At 38.8% G+C, this 14,143-nt stretch overlaps 1 protein-coding gene across 2 annotated transcripts in view; it reads left to right on the top strand.

Moving 5' to 3' along the window:
* The first annotated feature begins 822 nt into the window (after nt 1-822).
* EIF2AK4 (eukaryotic translation initiation factor 2 alpha kinase 4) overlaps nt 823-14,143 on the top strand; it is a 37,020-nt gene continuing 23,699 nt past the window's right edge. For both annotated transcript variants that reach the window (XM_059849775.1, XM_059849774.1), the window contains exons 1-13: nt 823-1,015; nt 2,603-2,718; nt 3,854-3,956; nt 6,588-6,761; nt 7,629-7,709; nt 8,149-8,297; nt 8,618-8,733; nt 9,389-9,546; nt 9,973-10,508; nt 10,868-10,977; nt 11,515-11,672; nt 12,002-12,414; nt 13,175-13,244. In XM_059849775.1, coding sequence (XP_059705758.1) covers nt 863-1,015; nt 2,603-2,718; nt 3,854-3,956; nt 6,588-6,761; nt 7,629-7,709; nt 8,149-8,297; nt 8,618-8,733; nt 9,389-9,546; nt 9,973-10,508; nt 10,868-10,977; nt 11,515-11,672; nt 12,002-12,414; nt 13,175-13,244 — 2,337 coding nt within the window. In that variant the 5' untranslated portion in view covers nt 823-862. The remainder of the gene's footprint in view (nt 1,016-2,602; nt 2,719-3,853; nt 3,957-6,587; nt 6,762-7,628; nt 7,710-8,148; nt 8,298-8,617; nt 8,734-9,388; nt 9,547-9,972; nt 10,509-10,867; nt 10,978-11,514; nt 11,673-12,001; nt 12,415-13,174; nt 13,245-14,143) is intronic.

Here is a 14,143-nt window from a genome sequence, read left to right as displayed (position 1 = left end):
AATTTCCTTGGGGTTTCTTTATGAAGATCTTAAAACTTTAAAGGCTCCCTCTTGTGGCAGTCCTTTTCAGTAGTTACCGTGTGAAGTGACCGAAGGAAAGCACGTTTTCCTCTCTGGTTGGCACTGCTCCCCTGACAGCCCGCAGCTGCCTCTCTCTGGCAGTCCCACCAAGGACACCCGGCCTCACTGTTTTGTTTGCAGTTCAGCTAAAGACGGTTCGCTCTCCACCTGCTATTACTCTGGGGGACTGGGGGGACTACAGCCACTACTACTACTGGGGGGACTATTCCCACTACAGCCGGTGGGAACCTTTCTGCAGTTTTCACAGGAACTTGTATCCCGCCCCAGATCTACATGAAATCTACAGTGAAATTCGTGATTATTTTTTCCCTTTTGTGACTCTTTCTCAAGGTCAATTTTAGAAGACGTACACAGTATCCAACTGTCTTTGCTGTGTATCCCTGTAATACAGATATACCTGGAGGCATATCTTTTGGGAGTTCAGACTGGATTAGAGGAGGTTCTTCACCCAGAGGGTGGTTGATCACCGGAACAGGTTCGCAGGGAAGTGGCCGTGGCACCAAGTCTCCCAGAGTTTGGACAGTGCTCTTAGTCACACTGTTTAGTTCAGGGAGTCCCGTGAGGAGCAGGGCGTTGCACTCGGCGATGCTTACAGGTCCATTCCAACTCGGCTCGTTTCTGTGGACGAACCACCAGGCCCCCACGCGGCACCGGCGGCCCCGGCCCCGGCTCCTCCTCCTGCCGCCGCGGCGGAGGCGGTGCCGGGCCGCGCTCCGGCTCCAGTCCCACAGCGGCAGCGCGGGGCCCATGGCCGCTGCGCCCGCCCGCCGGCGCCGCTGACATGGCCCGGGCCAGCGGCGGGCGGCAGCTGCCGGCGGAGCTCGCTGCGGAGCCGCCAGAGAGTTACCAGCTGCGGCAGGAGAACGAGCTCCAGGTGCTGGAGTCCATTTACGGGCAGGACTTCCAGGACCTGCGGCAGAGCCAGGCCTGGAAGGTAGCGAGCGGGGTCCGCGCACAGCGCGCGGGGCGGAGGGCAGCGGGCCGGGCTGGCTCGGGAGCGGAGCGGAGCGAAACGGGGCCGGACGGCGGCGGGGGCGCCGCTGGCGCTGCCTCGCTGGGGCCGCTCCTTGTCTTCCTTGCCTGACGTGTCGCGGCTCTCGCTGCGTGCCCGTGGTCCTTCCCTCAACCCTGCGACCTGCCACCTTTGCGACTGATTCTCGAGATGAAAGCGCTCGCTCTATAATCAGTGCTGTGCTCATAAATTGCATTTAAAGTAATTGTCAGGCTTTTTAAATGCCTCTTAATTCGTTCCTTAACCTAGTAATTACATACTTGCTCAACTAATTGATCTCGTCGGTATACATGACAATATTGACATAGTTATTATATGCTGTGGTTTTGTCACATTGCACCTATTTCCATTATAATAGTTTTGCTTTCATTTTTATAGGTGTGGGGTTTTTTTAATTACAGCTGGTTAATGCTCAGGCCTGGTACTCATTACTCTCTTCCATTTGTCTTTCGTGTCCCCATCAAATTGATATTTCCTTACCAGCTGTGTCCAGGGTACTGTTTTCCTGTATCTGGAGATAATGATCACTGTTCTGTTCCACAGGTTCACTTTTACTGTTGTTTTTGCATTCTTTTGTCTGGAATGTATGCTATATATCTTCTGCTTTCTTTTGTGCCAGAGACTTGAACTTAAACTTTTTACAGCAACTTATGACTTTTTTTCTCTTTTTATGAAGTTTGGTGAGAGCACTCTCAGTAATTTGTTGGGTTTCCAGAAGTGTTCACACTGTATTGAAGGTCATACCTGCTAGCCTCTTCACTAGAAAAGCAAAGGGGATAGTTACCATCTGTTTCTGTATTTGTTACTCTCTGTCGTCTTACTTCCCTCCCTGTTTTTCATGTTACTAAGGGCTGGGTTGTTTTGTTGTTGTTTGTTTTTAAACCTAATTGAAAAGAAAAAGCTGGGAATAACTATATGGACGTATTTTACTCTATTCTGATTTTGAGTTGGTGATTTGAACAGGGTAGGGATGGGGAAGGCAATGCTTGTTAAAATTCTGGTTTATGGCAAAACACTAAATACAACTACAAAAAAAAATACTGTCCATTGGTTTTGCCATGTAATATGTATATTAATGTGACATTATCTTCTGTTGCCATGTTGGAAAATAAAACAATGCCTGGGTTAGTCATCTAAAGAAAAATGCTGTCCTTATGCTTTAATTTGTAATATAAATAACCTGTGTTAAGTTTTTTTTTTCTACTGCTGTCTTACAGTAAGCAGAACAGAAGTTTTATTACAGAACCTCATTTTTGCTCAGTCTGAATTATCTTTCTAATGACTGTAACTACAATTATCTGAAGAAGTTGTAAAAATATGCTGGATAAACCATGATAGTCGGTGGACCAGTTCACTCCCACTGAGCAGTGTCAAGACATTAATGTATTTTTTTCATGGTTTGGATGGTTTAAGCTGTATTCTACTATAATATAGGTTGAGAGTTGAGTGTTTTCATTAAAGCAAAACCAAGTGAACCTTTTCAATCAGAAGTTTTGGTTTGTGTTTCAGGTACGACAACCTCCTGAAATTAATTTAGTTCTGCGTCCTCAGGGATTGACCGGTGCTAATGAAGTGTATGCCAAAGTTGACCTGTGGGTCAAGTGTCCACATACTTACCCTGATACGTAAGTGAACATTAAAATATAACCTTTTTTCTCTGCTTTCTGTAGCAAAGTCTAAGTTGAAAAGACATGTAATTTTATTCATCGCTCTTAGTCTTGCTTTCTGCATGTCAGTATTTATTAAGCCTGGGGTATTTTATAATATGCAACTCTAAACTTTGGCACCTGAATTGGATTTAGTCTTTTGTGCAGTGGACAATGATAGGGATGAGTTTGTCAGTACAGAACTGCAGCCCCAGCTTGCAGATACATAACCACAGGTGTACCTGCCGCTGTCTTAGTGCCCTTGTTAAACTTCTTGAGCTCCTGACTCTTTCATCTGAGACAGACTGAATCTCCTTTCTATTTAAAGCCATCTGTTGTTCTGTTTTCTGTTGGATTAGCTTTTGGAAGAGTTCTCCATAGAGAGTGTAGAAGAAGTTGCAGGTGATGAGCCTGCCCCACCATTTTGTGTTGGCAAGTGATTCTTGGGCTAAGTGTTGCTCTATGCCCTGTTTTGTTCGGTCCTTATACCACTGATAGTCCAAAATATAACTCCCTTCAGTCCATCCATTTGTGCTGTGGCATGAGTGCTGTAGAAGGGAAATGCTGTTCCTTACTGTGTGATGGCTCAGTTATACCCTGTAACAAGGATGTAACAGCTACTCTCTCTTTTTTTCTTTTTTTTTTTGTTTTAGTTTAAAACACATCTACAGATATTTTAAATATTTTTAAAACATAGCTGATATTCATTTATTGCATTTGTTTCTTAGGGTTTGTGTTACCTGTATAGTGGTGATAAATAAATTTTAAACATCTAAATGTTATGTTAGTTATGTTTTAAATGGCTTGTTCAGTAAGTTAGTGGTTAGGAACTGAATTACTAGAGTGTGCAGGGTTTCTTTGGTAGTTCTGCTGTTAAATGTTACCAAGAGGTAATTTGCAACCGGAAAATTTGATGATAGGGAATATAATACAGTATTTCTGACTTTATCTTGTATATGTAATATTTATATTCTGCTTATTTGAGCATTGGCTAATTGCCAAGTGACTGTGAACTCCATTCCGTTTCTCTCATACAGTTTTTATCAACAATCTGTTGCTTTTACACTCAATTTTTCTAATGAGGACTTTTTTGTGTTTTATTGCTGTTCCACAGAGTTCCTGAAATACAACTAAAAAATTCAAAAGGCTTGTCAAATGAGAAAATAAATGAACTAAAATCCAGACTAGCTGAATTAGCAAAACAGCGCTGTGGAGAGGTAAGAGCTTTTCACTTCCTTGAGAAATATACTCTGAACCTAAATAGTTCCAAGGTGTATAGTGTAATATAGTGGAATACATCCACATTGGAAGTGTAAGTTGCATTGCTTTTAAGGAAGGAAGGACTGTCCTTTTTTGCAGTGTTTCTAATTAATGAAAGTTCAGGCTGTGGATGCTCTCAAAATCCATGTATAAATACTGCAAGCTTCATTCCTCTTTAAAGGTTCACGCTATTAGGTTTAAAGGTTCTGAGTTATTTGGCAGTATGAAAAGCGATGTTGACTGTAAACCTGAGAGCTTTCTGCACTTTTCAGGTTGATTTGAATATCATGAGGCCCTATTTGTTTAAGCAAACAGTGCTTACCTGGGAAGTTTTTCCATGTGATCTTGTTCGCCTAACGCTGAACTGGACAAGAGGCCTTTGTTCCAGCACCAGCTCAACACTTTGAAGTACAGTCACTCCATGCTAGTGTGCCTTTTTTTTTTTCTGTGTTTAAGAGTAGTGATATTTGAGTTTCCCTGGAACTGGGTAAAAAAGGAAAGATAGAGAAACATGGGAAGCTTAGACCTTTTATCTGTTTTAAGGGATTTTATACATCCTTGGGTATGTTTAGTATTAGCAGTACCTTTCTGATGTTGAGGACTGAAGTGATTCAAAGAATTACAAGCAAACAAAGAATTCATGGTGAAAGCAGGCGTTTGGTATGTTACTTGTCGCTATTTGGAAATGTTGCAGGTGAACACATTTGAATAGCTCCATTTGTCTTTTTAAAAGTGAATATTACACAGCTGTGGACGTTATAATAGGCTGAAGTGGGTAGTATTTTGCTTTCAGTTTCCCAAGCCTGTCAACTTCACAGGTTTAGCAAGAGCTAACTGTCATTCACTCCTGCCACATCAAGCCTCTTTTCCATTTGAATACCATACTTGTGTTTTGATTGCCAATTTTTCTGCAGATACTGTCACAATAACTTTTAGCTAAATATGTTCTGTTCAGTAACCAAGAATTTTCTCTGATTTTTCAGTATCTTTGGAAATTAGCAGTTTAATAAAGTATTCTGGAATTTAGGGTAGGGGGGTTGTTGTTTGCTGTTAGTTTTTTTCTAATGACAGTGCTATGGACAATTCATAGGAAGTACAAGGGTTACATTCTCTAAGTAACCACAAAACTGTGCGTTGTATACTTGGTCTGCTCACAAGTGACCACAAGAATTATTAGCCTGTAGGGCTTCCAAGTCCCAGTTTGATTTCAGATCTCATTGAAATGATCTAAAAATATGTCACACATTTTCCTAATGTTGATTTTCCAAAGAGAGAGTCAGTCATGCTTGCTCCAGCAATGTGCAGATGTGGTTGTGAGTTACATGTATGGTACACATTTTTTATGAATGGCATATGCAGTGCTATCCTGAATTACTTTATCTGCAGTGAAAAGAGAGATACCTGTCAAGGTAGAGAGAAAAGTTATTCCTTATTAAATTGTATTCTGCGATACAGAAAGTTTGACAATACCTCATAACTTTTCTCTCTACCTTGACAGGTATTCCTTACTAAATTGTATTCTGTGATACAGAAAGTTTGAAAATATCTCAACCACCTATTGAAATTGATCAGCAGACTGTCAGTCTTTTTTTTAATTATTGAGTTTTCTCTTGGTTTTGGTGGGCTTTTTTAATATGTGTACATGCAATGATTACCTTGCCTTCTGAATAGTAACTTGGGAAAGATAATCTAGTTGCACGTGTCAGATTTATGCATATTGTGCTGTTCTTTCTATTTTGAATTGCCTCCTGGCTTCATTCTTACTTTCAAGGAGGGGATTCAGTGTTTGAGAGTCTTCTAAATGTCACCCTATTACTGGCAGATGGTACAATTTATTTTGGCTGATCTCCCACCTGTACATGCAAATCCTGCTCAGTGGTGCTGCTGACTGCACCTTTGTCCTGAACTATTCTTTAATTTTAGAGCTAAAATGGTCTCTTAGCACTGGGAGTGTTTGAATTAATAAGGTGATGCTACTAGACTACTGAAAGCTTAAGCCTTGACAGGTCAATAGATCATCAGTAGTTCAAGTAAACTGAAGATTGATTCCAACCTGGCAAACCATGTAACAGAGTTTTCAGTGCAGTTCTTATTTTAGTCATTGTGGCTTTATGAATATGGGACTTTATAGTTCTAAAGGGGAGACTGCTTTGCAGAGGAAGGGCTGGATTTGTGGTTAGCAGTGAAATAATAACTATTTTATAGCAGTAGGTACAGTAACAGATAAATGCAAAGGATTTGTTCTGTTGTAGCTCATATGTCATAAACCCATATCTGTGGAAATAGAAAGATTAAGCCTAAAAGAAGATGAGAAAATTATTTTTAGATTTCACTTTTCTGTTAGAAAAATAAGATGGCTTAGGTTGTCTGTCTTTCAGTAATTTTTGCCATCATTGCTACTGTGGTCAGGGATTTTTCCTGTTACAATTTGTTAATAAATAGTTCTGACAGAAAATAGTGAAATATGATAAATTCTCCCTGATAAATAACAAAATTTACAGTCATGCTTCTGCTGTGTTGCTTTTTGGGGTGGGTAGCATTTGGCTGTCGTTTGACTCTGCATTTCATTTGTACCTTTTTTCTTTCAGGTCATGATATTTGAACTTGCTGACCATGTACAGTCTTTTCTTAGTGAGTATAATAAACCACCTTCCAAGTCTTTTCATGAAGAAATGCTCAAAAATCATCAGAAAGAGCAGGAAAGATTGGCTCAAGAGGAATTGCGTAAGGCACAAGAAGTTAAGAGAAGAGAGGAGCAGGAGGTAAGAGTAATCAATGTATGAATAACCCTATATTCTTAAAATAACATAATCATGATTTTAAAATCACTCTGCATAATGGTGAGTTTTAGTGAATTATTGTGACACCTGCCAGTATGAGTTGGTCAGTGTGTATTATATGAACTATCTGATGCTGTAATTGTAATATTTTAATGATGTGGTTTTAACCCAGGGAAATATTTGTGTCTGAAACAAACCTAAATGTTGATTCCCAATCCTATAAAAACCCCTGATCAAGAGGACTTTATACAAACATTTAAGCTAAGGTACATAGTAAGTTCATTGCATTGTAAACTAGGAAGTGTTAGTCAGGCAGACAGGTAATCATACCTTCTTTCACTCTTAGGGTGACTGGAACATTCACTGTGACAGGCATCTCTAGAGAGCAAGAAATTTTATCTGAAGAGATGTCAGACCACCAATATCCTTCAATAGAAATGAGGGGATTCATCCAAGTCTCACAGGGGCTAGTAGTGTGAAGTCTCCACTCTGTGGGAAACATGGACAGAATAGCTCTGGTTTTTAGAAGATCATTTGGATTTATCTCCCTTTTTTTTTTTTTTTTTTTTTTTTTTTTTTTTTTTTTTTGTGTGCATGAAACTTTTTTGTTGGGTCTGGCAGTAGAAGTAACTTACAATTCCATTCTCCTGTATCATGCAATTGATGCTATTATCTTCCTCAGGAGAGCTAATTTGACTTATTTTTTTTTATTCTTATGACGTCTTCAAAGTCCTCTTTCAACACTTCCAAAAAATCATCATTGTAATTTTTTACTTTCAAATCAGGGTAAGATTTTAGCAGTTGCATTGCTGGTACTGTTGCATTTCTAACAACTGAAATTTATTTCAGCAACGTGAAATCCTTAACGAGATTCAGAGAAGGGAGGAAGAGAAAAGGGAAGAAAGAAAAAAGAAAGAGATTGCCAAACAGGTATTCTTCCTAAGCAGGTGTGCAAACAAACATTGCAGTAAGTTCTTCCCAGTACTGTAACAGTACTTGTAAAAATTTGAAATTTTCTTGGACATCTTTTCATCAGGGCTTCTAGTAGATCTGAATTAAAATGGGTTCTTGATTATTTCTGGGGTTTATTTCTGGAAAATACTAGCATCTTGAGTGTACCAAGGTGGATATTTTCAAACAGACATAGAAAAAAAGCTGTTTCCAGTTTCTTTGCATTCTTGCCATGGACATTGCTGAAATGTCCTTTCTGAAATCTCAGCACTTTTTCTTTGGTCTCGTGTGTACATTTATTATGAAAACATATGTCTTCTGTGCTCTGCATGACTTCATAGAATAACAACTAAGTACTTGCATATTTTGGTAATAGGAATGGCTTCTGCACTTATTTGGTGTTTTTCCTGATTTATAGGAACGTTTGGAAATAGCTGCTCTGACAAATCAAGAAGATTCTCATAGGAGAGATACTGCAGGACATAGAGTTGCTTCACGCGTAAATGGGAGCTGTTTGGAACATGGGGTGAATAATAAACACCGACCAAATTCAGCCGGACGTTCCAAGTATGTCAGTTTGCATGTGGATTTTTTAGATTTATTTACTTGTTTGGTTTTTTATTTGGTTTTTTTGTTTTTGTTGTTGTTGCAAGCATTAGATTACAAAGTGAAATTTGAAGGCAAGAGAATGTGTGCCATGTTGTTGACCTTTTCATTTTGGTCTCTTCCCTGCCACCTTCCCCCCTACCTTTATTTGTCATGGTTTACTAAGCCACATGCTGTGAATAACTTGGGAACTTTCCAATTTTTAACATTTTTATTCAACTCCTGACTTTAAATATACCTATCTTTCTGAGTTGGAGAAAAATGTTCTCTTCACATTGCAGACGAGAGCGCCAACTTTCTGTTAGTAATAATGAAGAGTCCCCTGGAAATCACGAAGTTCTGAACTTCAGCACAAGTGGTGCTGGACAGCTTACTGTCCATAAAGGAAAATGTCTAGGTGAGCAAAATTACAATTGCAATTTGAAATGCTGGGGTTTGGGATGCTTTCAGTAACATGTGAAACCACTAAGTTCAGGGCTGGAAATGGATACTTACTCTCCTTCCATTGCTGCTAGCAATGGCATAAAACCAGCAGGTTCAGCAGAAACATTAATACAGGATATGACAGGAAACTGAGTTGGAATACCTCCATGGAGTGTCCACATGGACAGACCATCAGATGTTTTCATTGTTTGTTTTCAATATAGCACTTCCTCAGTGGATGGATGAACAGCCTGAAAGTCTCTTGAGAATGGAAAATTTTATTATTTTGCAGTTTGAGAATGAAAAATTGTGTTACTATGGGTAGAACTTGGCATTTGCTAAGCAGGAAAGTTGTTCAGTTATTAAAACTTGAAATTCTTGAAAATGTGCAGCAGTTTTTTGTCGTCATGTGATTGCTTTCATATGAGTACTGTTACATAGCACTCAGTCTCATCAAGCCTGATAGCTTCCATACTTACTAGATAGATACATGTCTTGTCTAGTTGTAAGTAGGTTTATGTTTCTGACTTTAGAAAACAGACTTTCTGGTATTTAACATTTGCAGGAGCTTTTGTCAAATCCTTAGAAACAAAAGAAGCCATGTTCCTCTTCTGTCCCTTTGTGTATAGGCAGAGATGAACAGCTTGGTAAATCTGTCTACAACGCCCTGGAAATTCACAGTGGAGATTTTGTTCTAATATATGAGTGGGTTCTGCACTGGCAAAAAAAGATGGGAAAGTTTCTTACAACTCATGAAATAGAAAAGATTGAGAAGTCTAAGAAACAGGTAATGCCTGTATTTTGCATTTGGCTTAATAAAGATTAGGTGAGGTTCAGTGCTTTTCTTTAGGCTGCTAGTTCATATTAAACTTGAGAGGGTAGTAATGAATTTGAAAATGCTAATCTTTTAGCGTATCTAAGCATGAAAGAAAATGAGTGTGTTGGGGTATTCAGGAGTTCCTTTACAATAATACAAATACAAGAAAGTATGTTTGCAAGTATGCATAATAAAAAATTGAAATTCTGAAGAAAGAATGAATCAAGCTTACTTGTTAAAATCATAGCTGTACTTACTCCAGTGCACCATACTTCCCTTTTAGAAAAGTATGAGGATGTCATATATTTTATAAGTATTTTGTTTGTGTTACATATTTTATTAGAAGTGTGTCCCAAGATATGACAAAATCCATGTTATGTTGTGTTTCTCTCCCAGCTTCAGGGAGCAGAAACAGAGTTCAGCTCACTGGCGAAGCTAAGTCACCCAAACATAGTACATTACAAATGTATGAACCTCAAAGAACGGGACAACTCGATTGTGGTGGATATTTTAGTGGAGCACATAAGTGGGTGCAGCCTTTCTACATACTTGGACAAAGAGACTCCAGTTCCCGTTGAGCAGTTGCGCCATTATGTGATCCAGATCTTGTCAGCTCTCGACTACTTGCACAGTAATTCAGTAGTGCACAAGGTCCTTTGTGCTTCCAGTGTCCTGATAGATGCTGAAGGAAACATCAAGGTCACAGACTACAGCATTTCCAAGCGCTTAGCTGACATCTGCAAAGCTGATGTTTTTGAGCAAACCAAGGTTCGTTTTAGTGAGGATGGTCTTCCCAACAAACCTGGAAAAAAAGGAGATGTGTGGCGTCTGGGCTTGCTTCTGCTTTCGCTCAGCCAGGGCCAAGTAACCAAGGAATTCCCAGTTGCTGTGCCTACCAGTTTACCTGCTGACTTTCAAGACTTTCTAGAAAAGTATGTTTGTCATATTCCTGTATCTTTTTGTCTTTGATTTTTTGTTTATTTTTTGGTTGTTTTTAAGATTTTAACATTTTTTAAAGAATAGATAGGTCTTCCTGTGTTGCTAGTTGTAGTTTTTATAGAAGAGGTGGATCTCATGGCTCAGGCTGCTAATCTGGGATTTGGGAGAGTAGGTTTGGTGCTCATTTTCTCTGCTCTGCCACCAAATGTACATCACTGTGAGGAGCCCATTAGTCTATCTTTGCTTCTGATTCCCATCTAAATGATGGCGGTAATAATTTCTTAGACATAATAAGAACTCTTCTAAGGTTTATGTCAGACATCACATAGTTCTCTCTGTGGTTCGCTAACAGGTGTGTTTGCTTGGAAGATAAAGAAAGATGGACTCCTCAACAGTTGCTACAACATAGTTTTATAAACATTCCACGAATAAAAATACCTGTAGCTGAAGAAAATCTAGATGGTAAGATTTTCTTCTTCCTGTATTCTGCTAAGTAAGTGGACTACATGCCTGCAGTAAGAAAAATTGAGTTGTGCTGCAGCTTCACAAGACTGCACAAGTGTGTTACATTAACTAACTTAAAAGGTAGTGTGATCTTTAACTTCTCTGTGCAAATCTGGCTGGGGTGGACTGACTACTGTTTTTTTGTTCTGTAGAAGCAGCTCATGCTTTAAAGAAACCTGTAAACTCATCCATCTCCTGCATGGTGTAAATATAGATTTAACTTTGTCCTGAGCAGATGGTGTTCTAATGAGACTTTTCCTTCTTACGTTCTTGTTAAAATCATTCCGTTGTCCAGCATAATTCACTTTGGTAATTAAAAACAGTATTAAGATTTATGCTTGTACTAGAGCTTTACGCAGCAGAGCACTTCTGTATTTTAGGGTTTAGTTGCACTTGAAGTTATTTAGGTTTTGTCTCCTCCTTGCTCCTTATTTTACAGTCCCTAGTGCCTTACCCCCATATTGCCAGTGACAGTAACTTTTGTCTTCATTGCAGATTCAGCAGGTATAGATTGCATAGAGACAGTTGTACCCAGCAGTCAGATATCCAGTGCTTCGTTCTTCACAGAAACACAGAGACAATTTTCACGATACTACAATGAGTTTGAAGAGCTAAAATTACTTGGTAAAGGGGCTTTTGGAGCAGTCATCAAGGTATGGTATAAAAATTGTTTCCTCTGTAGAAACCTTTTTGAGGATATGTTTGTTTTCTCTGAAGCAGAAAAACATATTCAATGTTTGCATCGTTTTATTTACTGTCTGCTAGTGCTGTGCCTGTGTTGAGGTTTTTATCTAGAATTGAATTGTCTGAAAAGTTCTTGTGAGAGGTTGCTGGGAGACTGTCAGAATGGGGAACCTTGCATTTGAATTGTAGTAATTTTCCAGGTGAAAGGAAGACTTCCTGCTTCATGAAATTATTCATCTGTCTCTGCTTGGTAAGGCATTTGTAAGCATTTGACTTTAGATTAATTTGAATTTTGCAGGTGAGAAATAAGCTTGATGGTTGCTATTATGCTGTGAAACGTATTCGCATAAACCCCACCAGCAAGCAGTTCCGGAGGATTAAGGGGGAAGTGACGTTGCTTTCCCGCTTGAACCATGAGAATATTGTGAGGTATTACAATGCTTGGATAGAAAAACACGAAAGTCCTGTCCCCACTGTGTCAACATGTGAAACAGCTGATGAGAGGAGAATGCCCCCCAAAGCTGGTCTCTTCATCCTTTCCACTGAGGAGTCAAATGATGTGGAAACTAATGCTCCTCCTCCGTGTTTGACAAGTTCAGTTGAGTGGAGCACTTCATGTGAAAGATCCTCCAGCAACAAATTCAGTGGAGCTGATCAGGAGTCCAGTGATGACGACGATGATGGTGATGGCGTGTTCTCCCATTCAATTTTGTAAGTAGGCTTTAGTACTGGCACTAAAGGGAGCATGAGCAGAGTTAGTTTTTCTGAGTTTGTGTCTTCCCATTCTCATTTCTTTTATCAGAAGTAGTTCACTGTATTTTATTCTGTCCCCTTGTTCAAAACCAGTGTATTTGCCAGCAGTTATGTAGCCAGGAAGAGGAAATTTTCTAGCTAAGGATTGTCAATCTGTGTGGAAAATTTTTTGGTGTAGGCTTCTTGAAGCTGCTTATTTGTGCCAGAATGAATGACTGCTTACTTTATGTTTGACTGTCTTTTCCAGCCTTGAGAATAAATTTTTTTAATAAAGAATAACAGAATCATTACAAATCTTGAAAAATATCAAACTTGCCCTTTTTTGTTTTGTTTTTTATTTGTGCATTCCATACCTTCCTCTGTGTATGGCTCAGTTCTCTCACTCAGTGTTTTTTTGTATAAGCAATTAAGTAAATTTATCTCAGTTTTGCTTACTGGATATAGCAATTAAATTTTACTGATGGCAAATATACACCTTCCCTTTTAGAACTGGACTGTGAAAGGAAGTGTTTCTTTGCAAGCAGGATGCTTTTCTGGGTATTGTTTTGTTTTGCTCTTTTGTTCAAAGTGTATAGAAAGTCTTCAGCAGAAGCTTAGATTCCCCCCCCCCCAAAATAATTTCCAAATTCTTTAGTAAGAATTTGGAATTTTGCAATTTTACCATTACTTGGTATGCAGAACTGTTGAGACTTTTTTTTCTTTCTGTGTTTTTAAACAGGCCAACCACAGATTCTGAAAGCGAAATAATTTTTGAAAACGAAGATGAAAATAGTAAAGGTCATTCTCCAGTAAGTGTAAAGATAAAGTTAATGAAAATGAAAATATAATAAAATAGTCTTTGACAAGTAAAAAGGTCAGTTGAGAAGTTTTATTTCACTTCTGCTGTAATTACAGAAACATAACCTTACCTGTCTGTTAGAGTAAGTGTTGTGCCATGTTGAGCATCCCGTAGAAATCAGTCTGATGCAGCTAATCTGGATTCTGTTTCCTAAAGTGCTTATTGAGCTAAATATGGGTGTTTTTTCAGTCATGACCCAGTTTACTGCAAGTTTAACACTTCAGTGTGTTTATGATTTAACATTTAGCCATACAGATTACATGGTCCTACAACCTCTCAAAGTTGAAATTCTATTCTGCCTTTAGATGATTTTAACCAGTATATGTGTTCATTTTAAAAAAGCAGACCAAATACATACTGCTAGCAGTCTGAAAGAGAGGGGAAGTCAGTATAATGACTAAGGTTTTAGTTGATTTTAAGATTGTGTCACAGCACTTGCTATGGACAGTGAGTGCACTGTATCACTAGAAAGCTAATGCACATTCTTCTACAGCATTTACAGTAATGTCACTGCCAGCCCTGATGATCTGTAACATGCTTTTATTTAAAGCTTCATCTCCTTCCTCTTTCTATTATAATGTACATTGACAAGAAAAGGTTTTCAGTATATAATTTAATAATATGGCAGTGCATTCTTTTCTCAATATATGTATGTATATGTATACACACCATACCAAAATTGTTGGTTGAGGGTGGGGGTTGCGTTGTTTATCAAGCAAGCTTTCTGTCTTCTAGTATCAAATCTTATCTTTCTCTTTTTTTTTTTTAATATGACACAGCTTGAGATTTAGGATTCATCTAATTCTTCCAGAATTCTTTTCCTTCAGTGTCTAATGATGGCAAAATCCT

Source organism: Haemorhous mexicanus, chromosome 6 (assembly GCF_027477595.1).
Source record: "Haemorhous mexicanus isolate bHaeMex1 chromosome 6, bHaeMex1.pri, whole genome shotgun sequence".
Lineage (NCBI taxonomy): Eukaryota > Metazoa > Chordata > Aves > Passeriformes > Fringillidae > Haemorhous > Haemorhous mexicanus.
The sequence above is the reverse complement of the archived record's forward strand: the minus strand, read 5'-3'. Positions and strand labels throughout refer to the sequence as shown.